The sequence below is a fragment of the Myotis myotis genome, unplaced genomic scaffold (assembly GCF_014108235.1).
Source record: "Myotis myotis isolate mMyoMyo1 unplaced genomic scaffold, mMyoMyo1.p scaffold_m19_p_3, whole genome shotgun sequence".
In the NCBI taxonomy this organism is placed as follows: domain Eukaryota; kingdom Metazoa; phylum Chordata; class Mammalia; order Chiroptera; family Vespertilionidae; genus Myotis; species Myotis myotis.
In genome coordinates, this window is record NW_023416335.1 from 207,343,185 (window position 1) to 207,370,187 (window position 27,003).

The 27,003-nt window shown below is 58.2% G+C and overlaps 1 protein-coding gene across 6 annotated transcripts in view; it reads right to left on the reverse strand.

Moving 5' to 3' along the window:
• Window positions 1–2,525: 2,525 nt before the first annotated feature.
• LOC118650242 (casein kinase I) overlaps window positions 2,526–27,003 on the reverse strand; it is a 35,637-nt gene continuing 11,159 nt past the window's right edge. For 2 of the 6 annotated variants that reach the window (XM_036298455.1, XM_036298454.1), the window contains exons 2-12: window positions 24,182–24,269; window positions 14,099–14,209; window positions 13,837–13,985; window positions 11,700–11,928; window positions 10,873–11,043; window positions 9,304–9,452; window positions 6,153–6,228; window positions 5,276–5,468; window positions 5,036–5,175; window positions 4,350–4,414; window positions 2,526–3,673 (exon numbers count right to left, since the gene is read on the reverse strand). In XM_036298455.1, the coding sequence (XP_036154348.1) occupies window positions 4,398–4,414; window positions 5,036–5,175; window positions 5,276–5,468; window positions 6,153–6,228; window positions 9,304–9,452; window positions 10,873–11,043; window positions 11,700–11,928; window positions 13,837–13,985; window positions 14,099–14,209; window positions 24,182–24,257 (1,311 nt within the window). In that variant the 5' untranslated portion in view covers window positions 24,258–24,269 and the 3' untranslated portion in view covers window positions 2,526–3,673; window positions 4,350–4,397. Of the gene's footprint in view, window positions 3,674–4,349; window positions 4,415–5,035; window positions 5,176–5,275; window positions 5,469–6,152; window positions 6,229–8,362; window positions 8,518–8,615; window positions 8,720–9,303; window positions 9,453–10,872; window positions 11,044–11,699; window positions 11,929–13,836; window positions 13,986–14,098; window positions 14,210–24,181; window positions 24,270–27,003 lie in introns of those variants that run through there. The other 4 variants (XM_036298456.1, XM_036298460.1, XM_036298457.1 and 1 more) reach the window with 4 other exon arrangements.

The following is a 27,003-nucleotide window of genomic DNA, read 5'->3' on the forward strand; positions in this document are numbered from 1 at the left end:
CCCGGACCCGGTGCTGGTACTTGGGGCCCCACTGGCTCCCCGCTTCAAATCAGGACATCAACTAAAGGGACACTCTCCCATCTCATTGGAAGGGGCTTTGCCAGGCACCTAACCATGAAGGGACACCTACCCTTGCCTCCTCCAACAAGGGACATCAAAGGTTCCTCTAGGACAGTGGTTCTCAACCTTCCTAATGCCGCGACCCTTTAATGCAGTTCCTCACGTTGTGGTGACCCCCAACCATAAAATTACTTTTGTTGCTGCTTCATAACTGTAATGTTGCTACTGTTATGAATCGTTATGTAAATATCTGATATACAGGATGTATTTTCATTGTTACAAATTGAACATAATTAAAGCATAGTGATTAATCACAAAAACAATATGTAATTATATATGTGTTTTCCGATGGTCTTAGGCGAACCCCTGTGAAAGGGTCGTTCGACCCCCAAAGGGGTCGCGACCCACAGGTTGAGAACCGCTGCCCTAGGATGAGAAGCTGGTGACCACAGCAGTAGACAGCTATCCCAGGACAAGATCTCTCAGAAGCGTAACCACCCCAAGAGATCACGTCACCTTAATAACCCTCCTGTAATCCAATCCCTGCCTTGCTTTCTCCCACTTTCGAGTAATCTTCCTTACATAATCCTTCCCTAATTCCAAACGTATAAAATAAACTGCAAAACTGTGATTCTTCGGAGCAAGATTTGAGATCTTGCTTCCTTGGCAATGCTGTCAGTTTAGCCCAAATAAACTTTTTTTTTTTTTTAATAAAAAATGTTCTTTACTCCGTAAGAGTACTTTTTAGTAGTAATATTAAAATTAAAACTTACATATGCTGTCAGATGGAGCAAATAAGCACAGTAGTGTTATAAGGAACTAAGATTTTCTTTAAAAATATTTTTTTATTGATTTCAGAGACGACGGGAGAGACAGGGTAGACAGAAACATCAATGATGAGAAAGAATCATGGATCAGCTGCATCCTGCACACACCACACTGGGCATCCAGCCATAACCAGGGCATGTGCCGGGAACTGGACCCATGATCTCCTGGTTTATAAGTTGAAGCTCAACCACTGAGCCACGCAGGAACTAAGATTTTCACTATAAAATATATTTTTAAAAAGATTAGCTCATATCTTCCCCGAAGGGCCCATAGTTGGTCATTTTACCCTTAAGTGTTTGATGTCGGATGCCCACCCAGAGAGGTCCTCAGGGGGCCAGGGTGTGGGGCCGCAGCGTATTCAGATGCCAGGGAAAGGGGGAAGGGGACGTAACAGGAAGAGGCCCAGAGGTTTAATGATTATTCACTATAGGTGAGAGGTTTTCTTACAGACCCTGGGAACTGGAAGGGGTGCTGCAAGAAGAAACACAGCTGTAGAAAGATAAGGGGTGCCCTGGGGCCCAGATGGGTCCATTGCTCAGAAAATACATTTGAGAACAAATGCAGCGAGTGCTTTGATTTGGTTGCTGTGTCTGGACCCTGACCCCCCTCCAGGAGTTTGCCTCAGGAATGCTGACCTTTTTTCAGGCTTTTTGTTGATGTTAATCCTCACCTAAGGTTATTTTTCCATTGATTTTTAGGGAGAGTGGAAGAGAGAGGGAAAGACAGAGAAACATCCATGTGAGAGAAACACATAGATTGGTTGCCTCCAAGATGCACAAGCTGCTCTCCCATACTGTCCGCACTATCGGAATAAAGGCTCGTATGTGATTCAATCCTATCTCTGCTGAATTTGGCTCAGGTAGTGACGGGCGGCCTGGACCCCCTTAGTGTCCTGAATCACCAGCACTGGGAGGGACCCTAACGCTAGGGGTTTCCAGCTACGCCCAGGGCTTCAAAATGCTCCAGGGAACCTCTGAGCCCCCCAGCACCTCCCAGGCTGACCCGTTGGGTCAAGGGGTCAAGCAGCTCTGCTCTTGTCCGTGGATGGAGGCTGTGCAACAGCAGCTCTTGGGTTAAGGAGAAGTAGGAAAGTAAACCGTGTGGATAGATGCAGACTGATAGACAAATTATTTCATAAGCTGGTGAGACAAAGGCAGGCTGGGCTGAGGGCTGCCCCGTTATCAAGGCTCCGATGAAGGCACCACCAAGGTCCCCTGTGGTTCAGTCGCCACTGACCCCCAACCCCAGTGCCCTCCCTGGCAGGGCTCCTTGGCCAGGGGTGGGGCTCAGATCCTGGATCTGCTGCCAGAGCTGTGAGCTTGGGCAGCTGACTTCATCTCTGACTTCCCCATCTGAAGGCGGAGATGCGCAGACCTAACTCAGGACTCGTGTGCGGATAAGACAATGTTGGGAAGAGCTGTCTGAACCTTTCTCTTCGGCGCCCTGGGCCTTGGGCACCCCCTGGAGCTGGTTAGGATGCACTCTCAGGCCCCAGCCCCACTCTCGGGGGTCAGAACTTGCTCCCAGGCGGTCTGTATTGGGTCCTCGAAGCCTTAGTTCCACCCCGCCCATACTCGCTCCCAGGTCTGCTGAGGAGAAACCCCCGGGGCAAAGAGGTGGACTGTGGGCTGCCCAGGTCACTTTATCCTTTTCTACTTTATTACTTCAAATTAACAACCACAATAAAGCTCAAAAAAGTCCAATATTTACACAGGAAAAAAGTACAAAATTCCCCCCAAAGTTCTTCAGTATTTTTTTTTTCAGTTTTTTAAATTACAAAGTTATAAAAAGCTTTGCTCTTTGATTAAAAAAAAAAAAAGAAAAGAAAAAGAAAGAAAGGGAAACAGAGGTAAATAAATTAGGAAATACACACATGGAGAAAACAAACAAAAACAAAAACAGGTTAACTAGGAGGGGTGGGTGAGTCCGCGCCCAGCCCTGACCCAGGCTCCTCGCTGGAGAGGCCGGGTGCAGGGGGGTGGCCCCCGGGGGTGTCAGGACCAGGAAATTCACCCACACCCCAGGGGCCAGGTGCTTTCTGGAAGGAGTCTCCAGGGGCTGGGGCCGGGGCTGCCGCAGGGTGGTGAGGGGCTGGTGGTGGCAAGGACACCCTGTGCCCTCCTTGGGACGCACGCAGGTCGCTACCCACCCCGTGTCCTGGTTGGGGGATGAGAACAGAAACTCCGCCGGGCAGGTGGGCAGGTCCTGCTGTCCTGGGAGATGCAGGTCACATACGCACACACAGGCACAGGAGGAAGCTCGGCCCCCATCACCTTAGCATCCACAACTGAAGTCCCCTTGCAAAGGCAAAGGACGGTCCAAACACTCAGGGGGACACTGGGAAAAGCCCACACGGAAAGCCAGCCTCCATCGCCCCGGCAGCGGGGCTGTGAGCCCTCTGTGGTTCTGAGGCTCAAGGACACCTGGTGAGACTGTCTCCACCCAAACAAACCAGTCCCCAGGCTCCTGGGCCACCTCCTCATGGCCCGCAAGGCTGAGCTGTCCCTCTCCTGGCCTCAGTGGGCGTCTGGCACGGGTGGCCTGGTGTCTGGGGAAGCCTTTGGCAGCCTGATGGCGGTGGGCAGCGGGAAATGCAAAGGGACAAGAATCCTTGGTGCTGAGAGCATCTCATCTTCTTGCCGTTGGCAAAAAAAAAATTTTAAATAAAAAATTAAAGAAACAAAATCCATCGTCGCTTTTGTGCTGGGTTTTTGCTGTTTTTGTTCTTTTGAGTGGTTTTTCCCCATCTTTTCGTTGTTTTTTAAAAGAAAATACAGTGAAGACACTAAAAAACGAGAGAAAGATTAGAGGTGCATTTGCCTCTGGCCACCCATCTGCCAGACGCCCCTCACCTCCTGTCTCCTTGTCCCGAGTCTTTGCACTCGGTCCCCCGTCTGGGGCACACAGTAGGTGCTCCATTTCCACAGGAAGGACACACTCTCTCCCCTCTGGCCTCTAGTGAGCAGCCACCCCAGCCACAACGGGCCACGGACAGGCTGGCCCCTGGCGTTGGGTCCCAGCTCAGTCTGTGCAATGACTTCCTCGTTGTGAGGCCCGGCCCAGCCTGTCGTGCACACGCTCCCCAGGCTCAGACCCACACCTCCCCTTCCCCAAGCCCGACCCACAGTGGGAGCTGCTATCCACCACTCAAGGCCTCAGGCAGCCATGGGAGTCCCAGGAGGCTCACTCCTGGGCTTATGGAGGCCAAGGGTCTTTGCTGACGCCAAATTATGTTAAAGCAAAGGCGGTGTGGAGGACAGAGAAAGGGGTTTCCAGCAGACATTAACGGATGTGGACCAGGCCTGCCCAGAGGTTTTCAACTCCCTCGAAGGCCCTTGGTTCTGGGTCCCTGGTACCATCTACAGCTCCCCTGCCCCCCCACAATACACACTGGTCTGCTCCCGCGGCGACAGGTGGTTCCAGAACGGGTGGGGCTGTGTCTGCACCGGCTGTCAACTCACCTAAGCAAATACTGGTCCGGTGGAGCTCCCCCTCACTTCCCGAGGTGGTCAAATGGCACGCTTGTCTTGGGAGGGAAGGCAGAGAGAGGGGAAGGGATGAGCTGCGGCCTCGGGGCACATCTCCCCACGGAGCTGCACCCCACCCGCCAAGGCCCAAGAGCCGAGGGAAGGGTGTGTGACCTCCAGGCCATGCACAACCGAGCCTGGCCACCGGACGCCAGCTCCTGGCCTGACCTGCTGAGACCCCTCCACTGTGGGCCGGAGCAGGTCTCCTCCCACCTCTGCCAGGACACCCCCCTTGGTCAACCAGGATTCCCCTTCCCCAACTTTCCTGGCCCAAACATGCCCCCTAAGAGGGGCCACCGCACAGGATCCCAGCCCTCTATCCTGTGCTAAATGGGACATGCGGGGGCTGTGAGCCGCCCCCCCGCGAGCTCCCCTGCTGCCCACCCAGGCTGGGCCCCTGGCAGCGAGAGCTGGATCCCCGCTCTCCCACTTGCTGGCTGCAGCAGGTTATCCTGACTTCGCTCAATGGCGCCAATCAGATGTTGGAGGATTAAATGAGGCCAGGTCCCTGCTTGACAAACGGGGCTTGCTCCAAGGTTGTCAGACTTAGGGGACAGGGAGGAACCTGGGGCCCTGGCTCAGCTGGGCGGCACGGCAGGACTGGGGCGAGGGCAGCTCACCTGTGAGGCTGAAATCCGGGAGACCTCTTGCCGCCCAGTGAGGTCGGAGGACGAAACGTTGGCCGGAGCGCCCCTGTGTAGCCTCATGCTCACCTTCCTCTCTCTGTCGACCCGTGAGATCGCTCTGGGAGAAGTATTGCCTGGAGGGCGAGGCAGGGGGAAGCCAACTTCAGTGTCCAGGGGCCTGACTGCCCTGGCCCCCACCTTGGGCCCAGCTCACTGCCCCAGGTCCCTGCTCACCAGCTTGCTGGATGCGGGAGGCTGGGGTGGAGGCCACAGGCTCGGCAGCACTGCGGAGCCGGTTGGCAGGGGTCCCAGTAGGCGGGCCTGGGGGCAGGGCCCGGGTCGCAGACCCCCGGAGCTGCCCCATCCTCTCCTCGCGCTCGTGCTCTCGCCGCTCCCGGTCCACGTCCTCGGGATTCCGGGCGGCACCCTGTGCGGGAGGCAAGAGGAGGCCTGGTCAGCCCTGCAAGGTCAGGGTGCTCTGGGGTCCAGCACCCCCGCAGGGCATCTTGGGGCAGGGGCATCGCAGAAAGCCTCTGGTCCAACCTCCTCCCCACAGCAGGAAGCCTGAGAGGCCTGGCAACGACCCATGATCCCACAGCACAGAGCAACAGAACCACAACCTGCCCAGAGGAAGGAGGAAGCTGGATGGGGGGTGGGGGGGGACCCTCGGGTCACTCTGCCCTGGTCTCAGAGGGCCAGTCAGGCCGGGAGGGCTAACGTCCTAGGGCCTCCCTGGTCCTCCCAACCTGGACCCTCCATGTAGAGAGCCCTCGGCTCCTCGAGGCTTCCCAGCACAGCAGGGCAGATGCTCAGAGGCCAGAGAGGGAGTTACAAGGCTGCCGAGGCCAGGCCAGGACTCGAACCCCTGGCAGGTGCCAAGGGGGCCACCACCACACAGATGCTGCCTGCCTTCACATGGGCGCTCAGGGGAGCCGGAGAAGGAAGGGGCCAGATGCCCCGTGGAGGAGGAAGACACCGAGCAGGCAGGCCAGGCAGAGGCGTGTGTGAGCCCCAGGGGCCCTGCCGTGCGGCCACTGGCCGCCCCAGTGCAGAGGAGAGGGGAAGCCCACAGCGAGGAGCACCCCATGGGAGCGGCATCTGGCCGCGTTACCTAGTTGGTCCTGGGGTCGTCCACAGGGAAGGGCGGGGGGCTGGCGAGAGGGGGGCCGCATCTGTGGAGGAGAGAGCTGTGGGCTGAGTTGGGGCCTGCTCATGGGCACGGGGTGCGGGCACTTGTAAGCCCCGTGTCTCTCAGGGAACTGGCCGAGAAGGCCCTACTGTCTTTGGGAAACGGGGAGGCCCTTGCCTTTAAGCAACTCTGGGAGGTAGTGGCTGCGGATCAAAATGGTCCCTGAAGCCTAGTAAGGAACGAGGCCCAGAGTGGCCTCCTGACCTGCCTGGCGCCACACGGCTCACGGCAGAGCTGGCTGTGAACTAGCCCTGCTCTGCTCTCGGCACCCCCAGAGGGCTTAGCAGGACATTCTAGAAGCGAACATCCTGTCCTCCCCCCCACAGCCTGTCCAGGCAGGCAGGCCTGGAACTACCAGGGCTCCCGCTCCTGACCTCCAGTCCCCCAGTCTCCCCCTGGCTCCCACCCCCTCATTACAGGCTGCAGAGAGCAGCTCAGCCAGAACCACAGAAATCCACGCGGCGAGAGCTGCAGCACCCACTCAGGAACCTCCTGCTGGAGGTAGACACTCACTCCCCGGGTGGGGACTCTGTGATGGGCTCAGAGGCGCACAGCCCCTGCCTTTGTGGCCGTAGCGGCCTGGGCCAAGGCCAGCCCCGAGGCCGAGCTCCTCTCCATGTTTCCATCCGAGCCAAGTTACGCCTCGAGAAACGCATGCCAGGGAGGTCTCTTGGCTTTTATTTGCCCACAAGAAAAGACAAGGTAACATCCAGTCACCGCCTGCGCTGCGCGGACCTTCCTGGGCCCGGTCAAGTTTCTCCCTGGCAGCCGGTTGGCCTTGGACAGTGGCTGAACGCTGCAACCAGGCTCCCGGGTCTGCAGACTCCAGGCCTCACACTGGACGCTAGGGGGTGGCTGCTCCAAGGAGGGAGGCTCTCAGTCAGGGGCGGATCCTCCTGCTGACCAATCTGGCCCAGTGCCCAGCATGGCACCCATCTGCTGGCCGGTGCTGCAGGCTTCCCGCAGGGGGCGCTGTGCCAGGGGTCCTGGTTTCCGCTGAAAGGCATGATAGGTCCCCGGCGCCTGTCTGCAGGCGCTTCTGCCAGGGGGCGGCGAGTGGGTGAGCTCAGCACAGTGGTGGGGCTCAAGGTGCCCACGCCTCCGGTCGCTGGCCTTCACGCCAGAGGTCAGTGTTGGAGAAAGCTGCTGCACCTCCGTTCAGCTTGACTCCGGGGCCTCTTCAAAGGGGACCCCGGGAGGGGCCAGAGTGCCAGCCTGGGAGGGAGTGAGCTCACAGCCCCACGAGACGAAATCTTGGCGGTGGACGATGCAATGGGAGGCTCTGAGGAGCCATCTACCGTCCACAGCTTCCTGTGATGGACATGTCCACGCCGGCCTCGCCAGACATGGCGGCTACTAGCCAGCTACCTGCGGCTCCCGAGAACTTGAAATGTGGCAAGTGCGACTGACATGTGACATGTTCAGCTCCGATTAATTTTAATCAATGAAAACGTAGCCAGTGGCTGCCGTACTGAATGACAATGCAACACCTGTGTTTGGAGCTGAACTGACAGAAGGGCCGAGCCCCTCCCAGACCCAGGCTCTAGGCTGACTTCCCACATGGTGAGCGAGGGTCGCACATCCGAGTCCCCAGAGGTGCCATGGCGAGGAGAGCTGGCCCGGGCCCTCGGCCACACTCCCAGCTGGAAGGTCCAGGTGAAAGGTGCCCACTGCCACCTCCAACCTCTCCCCTGGGGCCCCTGGGCCTGTGGAAACCCTGGTCTCTGCTCAGCCTCCACCCCACACCTTAGGGAGCAGTTCCAGGCCCCCCTGTCTGAGGCCCAGAGAGGAGGCACAAGACCACACGCTGCCCCCCATCCAGAACAGGCCTTGGTCCGAGCGCCTGCCAGAGCCGCTGAGGCCGTGGGGAAAGGAGAGGCAACTCGAGCGAAGAGGGTGCAGGTGGGGACGTTTAATGCGCTCAGGTTCGGTACAGAGGCCGCTGACGGGCCTGGCGGAGCTGCTCCTGGTGCCCAGCCCCAGGCCCTCCAGGGCAGGGAGCGTCACCCTCCTCCCGGCTCTGTCCATCAGGCCGCTAAGTCATCCCCAAGAATCCCTGGGCAGGTCCTTCTCCGCCACGCCCCCCACTGACAGGCTCCCCCCCCCCCCCCCCCGCCCGCCAAGGGACACCTCCTCGGGCCTGGCCCCGATGGGCTTGGGCACCTGGTGCTGTCAGAACTGGGGCCCTGGAGTCCAGACCATAGGCCAGTAGTTTTGGGGGGGCGGCTCCTCCACCTCCTCCACCGGCCTACCTGCAGGGCCCCGGGTGCCCAGGGGTGCCGGGCACCTAGAAGGGACAGAGAAAGCACAGCAGGGGCTCAGCCTCTGGCGCTCGCCCGGCCGAGTGGTCAATCTTGGAAGGGCCAGGCCTCGGAGGGTCCTTACCAGTATGTGCGTGAGTACGCGGGCCCGGCACTGGGAGGGGGGTGGGGGCAGGGCGGCGCAATAGCCTCGCTGTCACGGGGCTGAGCCTGGCTCGAGGGAGCCCCCTTTTCCAGAAGAGACGTGAAACAAGTCATACGATTTCTGATGCCACAGCTCCAGGCACACTGACGACTCCCCACCCTCCCCCGCCAGGCCATCAACAGAGGGAGACCAAGCAGCCGCCTAGCAAGGCCCAGGGGCCCGTGACCAGGAAGAGGGAGACCACACTGAAGGGGTCCAGGCTGGCCAGAGGGGCTGCAGTGAAGGCGGCCGCCTGGGCCGTGCAGAACAACAAGAGCAGGACGGTGTAGGCAGCAATCATGACGGTAGGGGGGCCGGCCAGCGCCATCCACGCCCGGCCGCGGGGGCCTAGGAGGGACCGGAGGCCCAGCCAGGTCCTCCTGGGTCTGGCGGGAGGCAATGCTCCGCGCGGGCCCTGCCGACCGTAGCGGTCCAAGCTGTCGGCATTGACGAGACAGGAGCGGGGGGAGCGCGGGGGCTCGAGGACCCCGGTGACGTCACTCGCGGGGTCCAGCTCATAGCTCCTGTCCTCCGGGAGCCCCGCCCACCACAGGGTCACCTTGGCCTTGTGCGTCAGGGCCTTCCCCGACCAGTCCCCCGAGCCCGCCGCGGCCGCCGGGTGACTCACGAATTTGAGCATGTTCCAGTCGAAGACGTAGTCGTAGGAGAAGCCCTGCCGGTGGAAGAGGTTGCGGAAGAGCTGGCGCAGGTAGGAGTAGTCGGGCTTGTCGTCGAACCGCAGGGAGCGGCAGAAGTTGAGGTATGTGGAGAACTCAGCTGGCGGGTGACGGGGACAGAAGAGGCCACGGTGAGCCCCACGCGCCCAGGGCCCCAGCAGCTACCCTAGCCCCCCACCGTCCCTACGCTTTCCATCTAGGAGGGGCAAGACAAAGACAGCAGGGACTATGGCTCTCCCTACGGTGATGGCCCCCGAACCTGCCCGTGAGCGGGCCTCTGAGGACGAGGATGGCGCACCTGTGCGCAACGAAGGGGTGGCCCCTCGGTGAGCGGGCGCTGCGCCTCGTGCACAGCTCCTGTCACCCACACTGGGTTAGGAGGTGGCAGATCAGCAGCTGCCACGGACTCAAAGGACAGCCAGGAGCCTGAGGGGGACGCCCAGCGTGACCTGAGCCACGGGGGGAGGACTTCCACGTCCTCCCTGAAACTGGGGGCGCGAGGGGCCTTTGTCAGAACAGAAAGCATACACACTGGCCCCTGGCCCTGTTCCTGGCGCAGAGCTCCTCACACCCTTGTTACTTCCCAAGTGATAAGAACAGCCCTGTCCTAGCATTTGGTCTTTGACCCTGTCCTTGACACGGGGCCCCTAAAACCTTGTAAATCTAAGTGGTCGGAGCACCGGCAGCATCTTGTCCCATTGAGGTGACGCTGGGTGGGCTCCTGGTGGGGGCTGGGCACCAGCAAGACAAGCCACGGTGAGGAGCTTGGAACTTCCAGCCCCAGCCCCCTCCCAACTTCTCCAGAGAAGGGAAGGGCTAGAAATGGGGTCTCTGATGGTGCCTGCACCAGGAAGCCTTCATTGGGTTTGGAGACCTTCCAGGTGGGTGACACCCCCCACGCCACGGGGAGGGAAGCTCCTGCCTCCGGGACCTGCCCAGGTCTCGCCCTGTGCCTCTCTTCACCTGCCCGTCCACCTGCCCTTCATCACACCCTTCCATGAACTGCTAAGTGTGTTTCCCTGAGACCTGGGAGCCGCGCTGGCACGTTAATCACACTCGGGGAGGGAGTCGCGGGAGCCTGGGTGTGGGTCAGAGGCACAGTCGGGCTGGCCGGGGGTGTCCGTTGGTGGCCACAGTTGTGGGACTGAGCCCTCGGCCCGTGGGGTCTGACCCTACCTCCAGGGAGACAGTGTCAGGGTCAAGGTAAATGATAGGACACCCAACTGGGGTCCCAGAGAACTGCGAGGTGGGGGAAGAACCCCACACGTTTGGTGACCAAAGCGTCAGGCGTGGAGAGTTCAGGGAGGGACCCCTTTTCCCTAATGCTCAAGCCCTGGGAGGTGAGGCAGGAGCTGGTCGGGGGATGATGAGTGCTTCACAGCCAGGCCTCCCGTCCGCCCGAGCCGGGACAGAGCTCGCGGTTCATGTTCTGGTGCCGGGGGCAACCGCAGCCCTGACAGGACTCTGGGTGGCCTCATCTCCCCCTTGGGAGGGCCTCAGGGGTCCCCCGGGCTACTCACAGGGGTAGCCTTTGCAGAGGACCTCAATGGGTGTGGACATCTTCTTCTCGCTGATCCGCTCGTACTTCTGGCGCTTGGTGGCTGCCTTGAGGCCCTGCCAGGGCAGGGAGCCCAGGTTGAAGTACATGAGCACGTAGCCCAGGCTCTCCAGGTCATCCCGACGGCTTTGCTCTGCACAGAGGGGCAGGCGAGGGCAGGGAGCACCGACACATTAGTACGCAGGCGCCTAACACATCCTCGCTCCTGGTCGCCGGGGCCAGGACATGCTCCTTGACTGAGGGGGAACAGCCTGCCCTGTGCACCCCGGGCCCCACCCCCCGCCCCAGCTTGCTGCAACCCTGTGGCAAACAGGCCATCTCTGGCTCCTCCTCCAGAGAAGGGACCTGAGGCTGAGCCTTCTAAACTCAATCTGGGCCTACTTTTCTTTGGTGGTGGTGGAGGGGTGGTGGGGGTGGGGGGGCTAGTTTATCCAGGGCAGGCATCCATTCACCCGAAAACCAGGGCCTCCTCGCCTGGCCCACCCTGTGGACAGGGCACAAGCTGTGGCATCAGACACAGCTGGGGTCAAATCCGGCTTTGGCACCTGCTGAGCCAACACCTTAGGCAACCCGTGTCGTCACGTGAGCCTCGTTTCCCAGCCTATAAATTAAAGGCTGGGGGCGCAGTCGGGCAGGAGAACCTGCTGGGGGGCCGCGGTTCTTCTCCGAAAGGGGAGGACCTGACTCTGTGGGAGTCGGGGGAACATCCAGGCCGCAGGGCGCCAGGATCCGGGCCAGCAGCTCCTGGGTGCACGATGGTGCACGAGGCCCCCGGCCCTGACCACTCACCGATGCCCAGGTGGGTGTTGATGGAGGCGTAGCGGGCAGTGCCAGTTAAGTTCTTGTTTTCCCGGTAGGGGATGTGCTGGTGGGTGCGGGCGTCCCGGTACTTCTTGGCCAGGCCGAAGTCGATGATGTACACCAGGTTGCCCTTCTTGCCCAGCCCCATGAGGAAGTTGTCGGGCTTGACGTCCCGGTGGATGAAGTTCTTGGAGTGGATGTACTCAATACGGCTGATCTGGGGGACGAGAGGGGATGGCAGTCTCTCAGCAGGCAGCCCCCAGAGAGGCCTTCCCCACGTGCTGGGGGCGGGCCCGGGCCGAGGGCGGGGCTGCCCAGATGGAAAACACATACATGGCCCTTGCCCTGGGCGAGGGAAAAAGAGGCTTGTAAGAGGATTTCAAGAAGCAGGTCTGGGAGGGCTTCCCAGGGGAAGTGCCATTAGAAAGCAGCTCTGGCCCTAACGGGTTTGGCTCAGTGGATGGAGCGTCAGCCTGCGGACTCAAGGGTCCCAGGTTCGATTCCGGTCAAGGGCATGTACTTTGGTTGTGGGCACATCCCCAGTTGGGGGCGTGCAGGAGGCAGCTGATCGATGTTTCTCTCTCATCGATGTTTCTGACTCTCTATCCCTCTCCCTTCCTGTCTAAAATATCAATAAAATACATTTTAAAAAAAAAAAAAAGAAGAAAGCAGCTCTGAAGGAGTTGTTCACCAAGTCTGCTGCGAGCCCGAGAGGAGAGCAAGGCAGAAGGAAAGCTAAAGGCAAGACATGGAAATGAAGCCGGAAAGGCATCCAGGCCCCACGGAAGCCTCTCCTGCCTGGCTCTACGCCCTCCTCGGACCCGGGAGCCAGAGTCAGAGGCATCTGGAAGGCTGTTCTGGCGACAGACTGAAGGGGAGGGGGAGAGGGCGCTCCAATAAAGCCTGACCTTGGCAAGGGTGACAGAGGTGACGCTCAAAGGACAGGCTCTGTCCCCTGGTCTCCAAAGTTCACCAAAGTTGGGCAGACACACAGGCCCTTCTTTAAACAATTTATTTAAAAAAAACAACACCCTGACTTAACACATATGCACACAGAATGTCCTCTGGCAGGCCAGTCCCTGCTGGGGCCTCCGCCTTCTGTACATCAAAGGCCTTCTCGGCGTGGCCAAGTATTTCCTAAACCTCTGAATCTCATATCCTAAGAGACTGGCCACCCTCCTCGCACACACACCTTTAGCCGAAAATCGCAGGTAATATTTTATATGTTTTTACTGATTTCAGAGAGGGAGGGAGAGGAAGAGAAACATCAGTGGTGAGAGAGAATCACTGATCGGCTGCCTCCTGCACGCCCCACACTGGGGATCGAGCCCACAACCCGGGCATGTGCCCGGACCGGGAATCGAACTGTGACTTCCTGCTTCCTAGGTGATGCTGAACCACAGAGCCACACCGGCCAGGCTCTTTTTATATATATATATTTTTTAATATATTTTATTGATTTTTCACAGAGAGAAAGGGAGAGAGATAGAGAGTTAGAAACATCGATGAGAGAGGAACATCGATCAGCTGCCTCCTGCACATCTCCCACTGGGGGATGTGCCCGCAACCCAGGTACATGCCCTTGACCGGAATCGAACCTGGGACCTTTCAATCTGCAAGCCGACGCTCTATCCACTGAGCCAAACCGGTTTCGGCTCTTTTTATATTTTGAGAAAGTTTTCTCCCCTCGAGTTTATAAAGGGCTTTAGGAACTCAGGATGCTGGGCAGTGGGCGCCCCCTCTGATCCTGGCACTGCGTCCTGCTTGACCCCAGACAACCCAGCAGAGGGGAGCTTCTCACCTGAGGTGACTGAGGCTTGGAGAGGCTTAGCTCACCTGCAGTCACCTCCCTGGGACAGGACCTAGGAGATCACAGGCTTTGTATCGCCTGCTGGCAGAGTCCCGGGCCCCACTCTGGAGCCGAACAGAGCAGGTCTGAAGCTGAGCCCGGGCATCTGCATTAGACACCACCTCCCCATTTTACAGCCGACGGTTAAGGTCCCAGTCTCGGAACCAGGCCTGTGCCACGTCCCCGTTCCTGCCTCCTGCTCCGGCATCCTCCGGCTGGCACCCTGCGACCACTGGCACGATGGGGAAGCAGAGGCTGGGCGGGCGGCGGACTCACCATCTGGTCGGCCAGGAGCAGCACCGTCTTGAGGCTGAACTTGCGGGAGCAGAAGTTGAAGAGGTCCTCGAGGCTGGGCCCCAGCAGCTCCATCACCATCACGTTGTAGTCGCCCTCGGCCCCGCACCACTTGATGGACGGGATTCCCACTGGGGGGCCAGGAAGTGGGGCTCTCAGGGAGGTCCTTCCTGGCCCCAGACCAGCCTGCAGCCGCCCCTCCTCTCCTCCCCCACCCAGCCCTCCCCGCCCTCCCGGCCCTCACCTCCTCCCTGCATCATCTTGTAGAACTTGCTTTCGATGTGCAGCTGGGGGTGCTTTGTTTTCACACATTCGAGCTTGATGGCAACTTCTTCACCAGAAGCGATGTTGGCACCTGCCGGGGTGTGGGAAGCAAGGGTCAGGGTCCCCCTCGGCGGGGCGGGCGGCTCTACACCAGCACCAACTGTGCCTGCGCCTGCGCCTGAGCGGCTGGCCCAGTGCCCTTGGGGCGGCAGAGGGCTCAGCACTGTATCCGAGGGAAGTGGAGGGAGCTGTGGGGCACAGAGGGGCACCCAAGCCAGCTTGGGGATGGGGGCATAACTACAGCCGCACCAGGGGAAGGGGTGGGGAATGAGGGCCGATTCAGAGAACCACGGGCCGTGCTGCAGAGTCCGGGTTCAAGGGGGGACAGGAGGGGCTACAAAAGGCTCACAGACCACGTGAGGGGAACCTTATCCTGGAGGGTAAGGCCAGTGGGGTATCAGGCTGTGGAGGAGAATGGGGTGGGCGAGGCTGCACTTCCCCAGCGATGATGATGGGCGGGCCCTGTGGAAGGGCTGGGGCAGCTGTGGGCAAACTACGGCCCGGCCCGTTTGAAATGAATAAAACTAAAAAAATAGAAGACCATACCCTTTTATGTAATGATGTTTACTTTGAATTTATATTAGTTCACACAAACACTCCATCCATGCTTTTGTTCCGGCCCTCCGGTCCAGTTTAAGAACCCATTGTGGCCCTCGAGTCAAAAAGTTTGCCCACCCCTGGGCTGGGGGCTGGGCTGAGAGGCAGCCTCCTTGTCCGGCCAGCCGTGACCACAGCTGCTGTAACTAACACAGCTCGGTGTCAGCACAGACAGACAAAGCAGGAAGTCTAGCGGGCACGGCCACCGGGGGAATTCAGGAGGACCCGGCTGGCACCCCAAAGCAGGGGACAGGATGGGGCTCTGCAATCAACATCCCGGCACACCTGGCTAGCCACGGGAGAGTCACCCCAACTCACGGCGCATTCCAGGAGGAATCCCGAGTGGACCAAAAGTTTCTATTAAAAAAAAAAAAAGTTGGGGTGGCCCGGCCGGCGTGGCTCAGGGGTTGAGTGTCAACCTATGAACCAGGAGGTCACGGTTCAACTCAGGTCAAGGGCACACGCCCAGGCTTTGGGTTCAACCCCCAGCAGGGGGCGTGCAGGAGGCAGCCAATCAATGATTCTCTCTCATGATTGATGTTTCCATCTTTCTCCCTCTCCCTTCCTCTCTGAAATCAATAAAAACATATATATATATATATATAAATAAAAGCGGGCTAGAAGGGATCAATCAGGAAAAGGGGGGGACATGTGTAATATGTTCAACAATAAAGATTTAATTTTTTAAAATAAGCATATCCTAGGATGAGGATAAATAAATACCTACATACATACATTTTTAAAAGGTGGGTGTAAGCTGGCCCAGCCCCTCTGGAACCAGCTGGCATTTATCTAGTAAAGTGAAACACGCATGACCAAGCAAACCAACCCCAAGTGCATGCCCTTCAGAAACACGAGCACCGGGAGGACGTGGCAAGAATGAACACAGCAAGGACGACCCGAACGCCCACCAGCTGGAGAGCGGCTCGATGGTGACGCAGTCATACATGGACGCCACGGGCGGGGGCGAGGAGATGCCGCTGCAGGCATCTTAGCACCGAGTACCGGAGAGCAAGGAGGCTCCGTGCACAGTGCCAAAGGCGCCCACAACCCAAGTGCCACTGACGGACGTGCGGACAAAAAACAGCTGTCTACGCACGCAGTGGAATATCACTCAGCCGTAAAGGGTTGACGTCCTAACGCATGCCACACCACCAGTGAACCTTAAAAACGTGTTAAGTGAGTAAGCCCGACACAGAGGACAAAATACTGTACGGTTCCATTACACGAAATATCCGGAACAGGTCAGTCTCTAGAGAAAGAAAGTAGATGGGTGGATGCCAGGGGCGGGGGAGGGGGCACAGGGAGTACACCTGGTTAATGGGCACAGGGGTTCCTTTTGGGGCGATAGGAATGTATCAGAGCCGGCTGCACAACACTGGGAATGTATCAATGGCCACTGAATGGTGTACTTTAAAATGGTTACTTTGGCTCTGGCCGCTGACTCGGTTGCCTCCTCCAGGACACCACAGGTTGCAGCAGGTTCCATCCTCAGTCCATTAGGTCCGGGTGCATAGGGGAGGCAACCAATAGATGCTTCTCTCTTATATCAATGTTTCCTTCTCTCTCTCTCTCTCTCTCTCTCTCTCTCTCTCTCTCTCTCTCTCTCTCTCTCCCCCTCCCTCCCTCCCTCCCTCTCAAATCAATAAACATAACCTCCTGTGAGGATATTTTTTAAAAGGTTACTTTTATGTCATGTGAATTTCGCCTCAATTATGTTTTAAAAGGAAGAAGGGAGAGACAAGAGGCAAGCACATTTTGTCTAAATTTCAAAAAAACGCAACACCAGTTGAGCATCAACCTACAAACCAGGAAATCATGGTTCAATTCCTGGTGGGGCACCTGCCCACCAGGTGTAAGCTGGCCCAGCCACTTTGGAACCAGGTTTAAGGTTCATTGGTGTTGTGGGCTTGATCCCCAGTGTGGGGCGTGCAGGAGGCAGCCGATTAATGATTCTCTCTCATCACTGATGTCTGTATCTCTCTCTCCCTCTCCCTTCCTCTCTGAAATCAATTAAAAAAATATTTTTAAAAATATCAACAGCAGTTTCCTCTGCGAGGGGAGAGGGAGGACAGGGAGGAAGGGCTGCCAGGGGTCTGCACAAGGGGACAGGCGGGTCCTCCTCCAACGGGGTGGTGGGAAGGGTGCCTGACACCATGCACACATCGTATACGTGTTCTTTTGTATTTACTCAAAAGTTAATAAAAAAATAAAACAATGGGGGGGGATGTTAGAAGGGGGAAGTGCCTTCTTTTTTTAAACCTCACCTGAGGCTATGTTTTTATTGCTTGTTTTTTTTTTAGAGGGAGAGAAACATCAATCAGTTGTCCCCCATACACGCCCTGAGAAGGGATAGAACTCATAACCTGGTGGGTCCCCAGACCAGGAAACCAACCTGCAACCTTTTGGTGCATGGGACGACGCTCAACCAATTAAGCCTCCCAGCCAGGGCAGGAGAACTGTCTTTTAATTTGGGGGTAGGCAGGGCTTTTTATCCCCGACTTAAAATCCGGAAGCCATAAAAAAGTGGCTTCCTCACCTCCAAAAAAGGAATCGCTTCTCCATGGCAAAAATACCAGAAACAAAGTCCTAAGAAACACACACTCGTAACCCTTCTCAGCGGCGAGGAGCTGACATTACGTGGCTAACACAGTCTAACCAGCTCCGAGAGATCGGCAGGAAAAAGCCCAAAGACTCAACAGCAAATAGGGTAAAGGATCTGAACAGACACGCCACAGAGAAAGAAATCGTGAATGTAAAAACGGCTAACTCATAGGAAAAGATGTCCTATCTACCTCCTTGTGAGAAAAATACAAATGAAAATGCTCCTAAAAGACCATTTTCCACTACAATTGGCAAGAGCCCCCCCAGAAGACAACAGGATGTCCGTTGTGAGGCTGTGGGGCAGTGGGCACCCCTCCCCCGGTGGTCCAGGCGAAGCGTAGGTCCCTGCAGGGGGCGACGTGCCACCACCCAGCTCCCACTTGGAGATGACTGGTCACCCCCGCCCGGTGCAATACGAGGCCCGGGCCAGGCTGCCCACTGCAGGCCGTCTGTAACAGCAAAAGCCTGCAGACAACTGAAAAGCCCGTCATTCTGGGGCCCGGTGATGTAGAGAACGGGCCATCCATATACCCCGACGCCAGCGGAGAAAGAATGAGGAAGCTCTCTCTGTGCAGAAGTAGAAAGATCTCAGAGATACAGGAAGTGAAAAAGCCAAGTACAGAACACTATGTATCCTATGCCCTCTTTTCAGTACAAAAAAAAGGCACGGAAATAATATGTGTCTATGTTTGGTTGGATCTATATAAAGAAACACTGAAAAAAACATGAGAGCCAGGGGAGACACTGCACTGGATACTATGTTATGCGCTGTCATTTCGCCCCCCCCCCCCCCCCCCCCCGCACCTTTGTTGAGATGTAACTCGCACACTGTACAATTACTCCTTTGAAGTGTACGATTCAGTGGCTTTTAGAATGTTCGCAGGATTGTGCAACCAACCCCACAGCCAATTTTAGACCATTTTCATCATCCCCAAAACACTCTTACCCCTGAGTAGTCAGCTCTGCACCCCCCCCACCCCCCCACCCCCCGCCCAACCCCCAGCTCCAGGCAACCTCTAATTAACTCGGTCTCCGGGGATGGGCGGTTCTGGACATTTCTTAGAAACGGAATCATACCATATGCGGTCTTTTGTGACTGGCTTCTTTCACTTCGCATGTTCCTGTGTCTTGGCTTTTGGGCTTGTGTGTTTTCACTTCTGAGCCACATAAAATGAAGTTAAAGTAAAAAATAAATACACAGATTACTAAGCCCATGAGCAATGGAGAGAAAGTGCCTTGCAAACTATGAAGTGCTTTTGACACATCAACCTTCCCCGCTGGGGGAGCGCACACGTTTCCGGGGATCGTGAGGATGCGGCAGGGAGGGGGGCTGGGCTCGGTGCCGTCCACCAGGCTGGCCATGCCCTCTCCCCGCCCGCGCAAGAGCAGGAGAGCACAGCAGTTAAGAGTGCGGGCTCCCGCGCCGGCCGGCTTGGCTCAGTGGTGAGAGCGTCGGCCCTGGGGCCGAAGGGTCACAGGTTCAATGACGGTCCAGGGAATGTACCTTGGTTGCAGGCTTGATCCCTGGACCCTGGCCCTTGTGGGAGGCAACCAATAGATGTGTTTCTCTCACATCGGTGCTCCTCTCTCTCTCTCTCTCTCTGTCTTTCTCCCTCCTTTCCACTCTCTCTTAAAAAAAAAAAAAAAAATCAGTGGAAAGAATACAGTCGGGTGAGGATTAACAACAAAACCAGTGCGGGCTCCAAGCCCAAATCCTGATTCTGCCACCTCCTGACCAGGGGACCCTGGCGAGTCGCTTTACCCCTCTGCGCCCCAGGCACCCCACCTGTAAACTGGGGTTGACCGTACCCAGCTCATTATGCTGTCTGAGGTGCCAGCAGGCTTAGCTGTGCCTGGCGCACTGTAAAGTGCTCGAGGAACATTGGGTTTGGTGACCAGGACCAACCCCTGGGCTTCAGAGATGAGCCCGAGATGCCCTGACCATGTGTGGGGCATGGAAGGAAGGAAAGAGGGAACAGGCCTTTGGTGGGGAAAGGAGCGTCCCTGGACAGAAGCTGCAAGGGTCCCAACGCCTGGTCAGGGCTGTGCTGGACAGCGACCACAGCACGTGCAAAGGCCCGACGGGGGTGGAGGGTGGGGGGCGGCGGGGGGTGCAGAACCCTGAACTGCAGCTGAGGGTGACAATGAAAGAGAGCAGGGCAGAATCAGGTCTCAATGCCCAGCAAAGACCCTGGCCCTTAGCCTGAGACTCCAGGAGCCAAGCACAGATGCCTGCTCACAGGGTCTCTCGGCCTTCGAGCTGCCGTCAGCCTCTGTCCCGGGCAGTGGAGGGTGTCCAGCAGCATCCCTGGCCTCTACCCACGAGGGACAGGAGTACCCCCTTCCTTGAAGAACAACCTTCAGAATGTCCCCAGACCTTGTCACATGTCCCCCATGGGACAAATCCCCTTCTCCCCTCAGGGAGACCCATGAGTGTGAGGGCTGGCCCGAGGGACCCAAGGCTCCTGCCCTGGTAGAGACAAGAGCTGACAGTGGCCCCTCCCAGGCGGGGGCAGGGCCTCCAGCAGGGAGGAGAGGTGCTGGGGGAGTGCCTGCCCCGAGGTGGGGAGGTGGAGGGGAGAGGAGCTCTTTATGCCTCTGAACTCTTACAGCATCCTGCAAGCACTACTGCTTGTAGAAGCAGAGATGCCAAAGGTCAATGACTAAACGCCACACAACTCCTCTGGGACAGGGCCCAACGGTTAGGCAATCTTCCGACCCCACCAAGTGCTGGAAACCTGTCCCAGCTGCTTCCCCAAGGGTCCCGCCCCTGGACCCGTGTGCTGCCTCCATGTTCTATCTGGACGCTGCCCATGTTTTCTCTCTCCCTTAACTCTCACAACAGCTGTTAACTAACTGGCCCGAGGTCAGACAGAACTGGTTGCAACAGAGCCAGGATTTGAAACTAAGCCCCAAGCCCGGCCAGTGTGGCTCAGTGGTTGAGCGTCGATCTATGAACCAGGAGGTCAGGGGTGGATTCCCGGTCAGGGCACATGCCCAGGTGGCAGGCTCGATCCCCACGGGGGTTTACAGGAGGAAGCTGATTGACGATTCTCATCACTGATGTTTCTCTCTCTCTCCCTCTCCCTTCCTCTCTCTGAAATAAATGAAACTGAGCTCCAAAGCCCCTGCTTTGTTCTCTATTCCAATTCCTTAGCACCTCATTCATTCATGCAACAGACACATACCGAGCCCTGGACCAGCGAGGCAGTCCTGCCTGCAGCTCAGCTCACCTCTGTGGGAGGAGCCAAGGCTAACTGTCACCCGGGGAGGGGCAACAGAGGTGCCACCAGCTAGAAACAGGGGCCTATGGGGGGACAGTCTGGCCTGGAAAACAAACTTGGTCACAGAGAAGGGCTTGGCCCTGGCCAGCGCTAGAGGGTCTGGGAAGTGCTAGCTGGAAGGGCTGGCCTCACACTGGGGAGCTCGGATACCCACAGACACGCGGACACAAACAGGAGCCAACTGGACCAGACGCGGAGGGCGAAGTCCCTCCATAGCCACCTGGTGGGAGCACCAAGCCCTCCCATTTAGAACCAAGGACCAGAGACTAAAAGGTGTCGCGCTCCCAAGGGCACATGGCCAGTGGCTGGCAGAGTGGGCATGGGCTTGGCCAGCTCTGGACCCCATGCAGCCAACTTGAGGCCCTAACAAAGCCGGCCCCACTCTCCCGCTGTTCTCCTTACGATGTTGCCGTGTGTGGGGGAAACGGACCGAAGAGGGGCTGGGGGCCTCGCAGCCGCATCCACAGTGTGTGCATCCACAGTGCGTCCGTTCGCCTTCGGGGATCCTGGGAAGCAGGGCCTGGAGGCCACGCCCAGCCCCACCTGCAGAGGCCATCTGGAGTCAGGCCCTGGCGGCAAGAATGTGGCCAGAGCTTTGAACAAAGGGAATCAGCAAGGCCAGCCGGGGAGGCCCTACAATCACCACTGTCCTCACACCAGCAAGACAGGGGCCCAGGAAGGAGTTGGCAGAACACAGTGTCAGACTGGGGCCCCATGTACCCAGCGAAGACCGGACAGCCAAGGAGAAGGGGCTCCCTCCCTCCCCCTTGGCCCAAGAAGACCCAAGAGGACAGTAGCAAATTCCAACTAAGACCGAGGGTTGGGGGACACACAAAAAAGCACTACTGCTGGGCCGAGCATGCGCAGGTGTATCGCACGCTGTGATCTATCTCATTACTTCTCACCGCTTTGGAGGCCTTGCGCCCATTTTACAGATGGGAAAGCCAAGGCTGTCAGAGATCATCACTTGCTCAAGGGCACACAGCTAGTAAAAGAAATGCCAGCACCCAAGCCCTGGTAGGATTTACTCCAGAGCCTGTACAGCAGGAGGAAATCTGGCCCTAGGGTTTAAAATGAACTGGATAAAGCACAAAAAAGTAAAAAGAAATAAAACAAACTAGGTGACTACTAGATAAACAGCAAGTCCTGCCCCCAGGTTGGTCCTGCACGTGAACCAGGGGCACTGGCTTTCTGAGTGACCCTGGCCTGCCCCTCCCCCTCTCTGGGCCTCAGTTTCCCTTTGGGAAAAAGAAGGCTCTGGACCGGGGGCTGTCTGGGAGCAGGTGTGCGTCTGTGCCAAAAGCTGCCTCTCGGTGCCCTTTGCCCTCAAGCCAGCGGTTCCAGGCTTCAGTCCTGAGCCCCAGAGCCTGGTGGTAAGAGTCCTTTATACCCAGCCCAATTTCACAAACAGTAAGGGTACGGGTACCCCTTTCACAGGTGAGAACGCTGAGGCTCAGAGAGAAAAAGTGACATCCTGTCACACAGCAAAGGAGGAGACCGGGGGCCTGAACCTGGACCTGGCCCCACGTCCCAACTCCTTCTCCCCGGCTACGTGAGGCCGCTTCCCGTGCCTGCGCCCGTGCCAGCCACTTCCTCCTCCATCCGTTCGGGAAGCTTCACTAAACACCCACTTTGGGCAAACCACATGCTGGGCTCTAGGGACAGAGGGTGGAAACAGACCAAGGCCTCCTGCCCCAGAGGAGCTTGGCGTCAGAGTAAAACCTTTACAACAACTGCGCGCTGCACTGCGCCTTCCTCCCTCTGCGCCCAGCAGTGCTGAGAGGAGGGTGAGCTCCCGTACGCCCGGCTGACACTGCCGTAACGATGCTTCCCCATACCACTCGTCGTGCCATTTCTGCTCCTGACAGCCTGTGGCCAGCCAGGTGGCAGCATCACACACAGTGTCTGGTGGGGACACAAGCCCAGAGCAGCCGCACAAAGCAGGCCTGGCACCCGAGCTGTCTGGTGTCTCCCTCCCACGTTCTGTCTTCCGTGCTCCGATCCTCAGGTGGGGGCTGTGGGCATAAAGGCACCGTGGGGGCCACTTGGCCACGAAGCTCCTGCTTCTCCACGTGGGCATGGGGACAGCACAGTGCCACGCCAGAACTGCCGTGACAGATCGCGCTGTTCAGCACGAGGCATGCGAAGCATGCGCTGACACCGTGTGCACGCCCCTCCCCGGCCCTCTGACAGGGAGGGGTGGCTCCCTGGTTAGCAGACTTCATACCCATGAGGGCGGGGACCTCCTCACCCCAGCTCTGAATCCAAGAGCCCAGCACACCGACAGGCCGTCTCCTCCTTTCCCAAGGACACCGCCGGGAGTGAGGAGAGACAGGCGCTGGCCGCCTCGCTCTAGCACCGTGGTTCTCAACCTTCCTAATGCCGCGACCCTTTAATACAGTTCCTCATGTCGTGGTGACCCCCAACTTCATTGTTACAAATTGAACATAATTAAAGCATAGTGATGAATCACAAAAACGATATGTAATTATATAGGTGTTTTCCGATGGTCTTAGGCGACCCCTGTGAAAGGGTCGTTCGACCCCCAAAGGGGTCACGACCCACAGGTTGAGAACCGCTGCTCTAGCAGCTCCAGTTCACAATTCCCCACAGAACACCTCCTCTGCAGGCCAGCAACCGCCAGGAGGGCCCCGACTCCAGACTGGGCCCCTGGGGTGGCTGGAAGTGGCTTTTGAAGGCTCTCGGCTCTGCCTCTTTACTCCCGGGCAAGACCGGGCCAGACGTCAGTGATTTGCTTAAAACAACAAAACTCAGACTTTCAGCAGGAAGCACATCCGGAGAGCGAGAGCCTAGAAGCTACGACCCCTGCCCCCCGCCCTCCCCAGCCCCCTCAGATTAGTGGGGAGCTTGCGTCATTCCCAGCCTGCGCTGAATTCCCGGCGGCCGGACCCCAGGGAGGGGCCTCGCCGGAGCCAGCAGCGGCCCAGGCCTCTCTGTCCACCACATCCTACTCCCAGGAGACAAGGCACGGGGTGCTCACCCAGGCTGGGCTTTCCCAGGCCCAGCTAGAGGCCCAGGGCACCCACAGCAGGGAGCAGAGCTAAAAGTACCCTTCTCTGCCCAGCCTGCAGCAGCGGGAACCCCCCTGCCTCACCCCAACATGCTGCTGCCAACCCCATCTGGGGTGGTCCTAGCGGGGTGGGCAAACTTTTTGACTCGAGGGCCACAATGGGTTCTTAAACTGGACCGGAGGGCCGGAACAAAAGCATGGATGGAGTGTTTGTGTGAACTAATATAAATTCAAAGTAAATATCATTACATAAAAGGGTACGGTCTTTTTTCTTTTTAGTTTTATTCATTTCAAACGGGCCGGATCCGGCCCGCGGGCCGTAGTTTGCCCACGGCTGTCCTAGGGACAAAAATGACTAAAACATGCAGCCCCAGAACCAAGTTCCGACTTCAGAGCCCGAAATCCCGGCATCTTCCCTCCTCATCCCCACAGCTGTCCAGGGGGGGCGGGGGCTCCAGAGCCCTGAGCTGGAGCCGGGGACACTTACCCAGGTAGATGTCTCCGAAGGACCCACTCCCGATCTTCCGGCCCAGGCGGTACTTATTCCCCACTCGGAGCTCCATGGTTCACTGGCACTGTGGAGGGAAGCAGAAGCACTGGGCTCAGGGAGCAGGCCAAGCCCCAGGAACTGGGAGGCCAGCGTTCTCCCTCCCACTGCCCAGCAAGGTGATCTGGCCTCTCTTGGCCTGAGGGCAGCCAGGTGTCAGGTGGCCCGAGAGCCTCCAGGTGTGGGCAATGGCGGAGGCAGGCTTGGCAGAGGTGTCAGCTGGGCCAGGCAAAGGGTGGAATTGGAGACAAGGCCCGGGAGCAAACGTTGGGGGACCCTCATTCAGGGACCCTCCAATGGGAGCCCCTCTGGGGTAGGCCAGTCATGAGCCAAGACCCTAAAGGGAAAACCAAGGACAAAGGGGGTGAAGGGGAAGGGAGATGCAGGAGCTGATCGTCCAGGTGGTGCTACCATGGCAACCACCAGCAAGTTCCAACCTCCAGGGAAGACGTGTGGAACAGAGGGTCCCTAAGCTCCTCAGCCCCTGCAGGGCTCAGAAATCACAGCTGTCCTGGCCCCATCCCCACCCCAGGCTTCCCAAGCCAAGAACCAGAGGCCAGGCCTCCACAGCTGGCCTGGTATTCCCAGAGGCCGGACCTTGCCAGTCGGCAGTGTGCCCGCAGAAGGGACCTCTTCCTCTATGGTCTCCTTCTCGCCACCTCACAACACCGGGGACCTCCCACACAGGCCACTCCGCACCCATTTCTCTGGATGGGCTGTTTGGGACTGGACTTCTTCCGGACCAGGACCCTCAGGAGGGTCTTCTAAGAGGGCAACTGAACAAGTGGAGGGACCAGAGCCAGGTTTTGGGCCTCCAGTCTGAGCTTCTGTGGCGTGTGTGTGTGTGTGTGTGGGGGGGGGGGGGCAGCTGGGAGAGGGGAGGGGTACTGATTAACAGCTTGCCTATATCCTGTGTCCCAACCCGGGTGTCCAAGCCTGTGGGACTTCAGGGTCCCTGGTGGACACCCCCTGCTCTGGCCTGGAGCGCTTGGGCCCTGGCCAGGGCAGGAGGAAACCCCACGGCTGGGAGGCGGTTTCTGCTGTGGGGGGAGAGGAAATGGTAGACTATGATACTGGGAGAGGAGTAGGGGACCCCCAGATCTCGCTGTGTCTACAAGAGAGCCAGCATACAAGACTGTCAAGAGGGGCTTTCAGCCTGGCTGCTGTGGCCAGCTGGTTGAGCACCGTCCAGCACACTGAAAGGTTGCTGGTTCAATTCCCGGTCAGGGCACATGCCCGGGCTGTGAGTTCCATTCTAAGTTCTCTCTCTCATCAATGTTTGTCTGTCTCTCCCTCCCTTCCTCTCTCTCTCTCTCTCTCAAAAAAAAAAAACAACAAAAACAAAACAGAGGGGCCTTCATCTGCAGCCCAGGAACTCAGGCCCAGAGAGGCCATGCCCTGTCCACCCAGCCCACAGCAGCAAGTTAGTGCAGCCGTCTCACCCACCACCAACACAGGGCTCTTGCCTCCCCACCTGGCGGCCTCGCACCCCCATAAACAGGACTTAATTCATGCCAGGACCGGCAGCTGTGCCAGGCACAGAGGTTCTGCCCCTTCCCCAGGCCAAGTGCTAGCCTTCTCCAAAGCCGGCGCCCCCCCCCCCCCCCCCCCCCCCCCCGGCAGGGGCAAGGTAAGGTGCCAAGAACTCCTGCCCGGGAGACATCCAGCCCCGGCACCTGGCTCCCAGGGAGCCACCACCAGCCCTTCCCCAGTGGCCACAGGAAACACCTCCACCCAGAGCTGGCCAAACTCGGCTCTTAACCACGGGCCTCTGTGCACACGCCTGGCCGGTCCCAGCTGAGGTGCCAGGCTGCCAGCTCACACGCTCCATCCACATCTGCAGGAAACCCACACGCCACGCATCCACACCGTCCCGTGTGTACGCTCCAAGAAAGAAGGAAAGCAGGCAGTCGCCAGGAGCCCTGCTGGGGGAGGGGGTGCGGGCCTCCACACACAGGGCCCCCCCTCCCCGCGTCTGTGCTCCACCAACGCCAATTCAGAGACCACACATGGCAGCCGGGAAAGCCGCAGGTTCGGAAAAGGAACATAAATACACCCGCATCCTATATTACATAAATACCCACGCCAGGTTATATAAATACCCATGCCCTCCGTCTGGGTGTCTTACATAAATATACGCACATGACCCCCCAACCCTCCCCACTCAGGGGGCTGCCGGCAGGGAAAGGGAGACGAGAAGGTGCAAACCATCGACCCTGCTCTGTGCCGCCGCCCAGACCCCAGCCAGAGCCTGGACTGTCCCAGCGGCGCCCCCCCCCCCCCCCCCCCCGCCCCCCAGCTTCCCCAGGAGAGGAGAAAGGATTGAGTCAGGAATGGGGAGGCTCTCCAGTTCTGTGCTGCTTCTCCCCTGGGGGCGGGGGAGGGGGCAATAAACGTATTTAAAAAAAAAAAAAAGGCAGACAGGAAGGCTCCAGAGTTTCAGCTAGTTACAATGAGACAACTACCAGCCACACCACAGGGACAGTTTTCCTACTCCCTGTCCGCCCCCCCGCCCCACCCGGCCCCCAGCCAGGGCCCTTGTCTCTGGACCATTAAAATAAAAACTGGAGGGACATGCTAGACAGACGGCAAAAGAGCCCCACACACATTTGGCTGGGGGTGCAACTTGGAAACTCTGATCCCCTCCCCTCTCCCCAGATCTTTCACCCCCAGGGAGGCTGCGCCAAAATACGCAGGAAAACTAAGGCGAAGTTGGGAGGGGGCCCACCCCACTGCGAGTTCGGGTGCGATGGAGCCTGGGA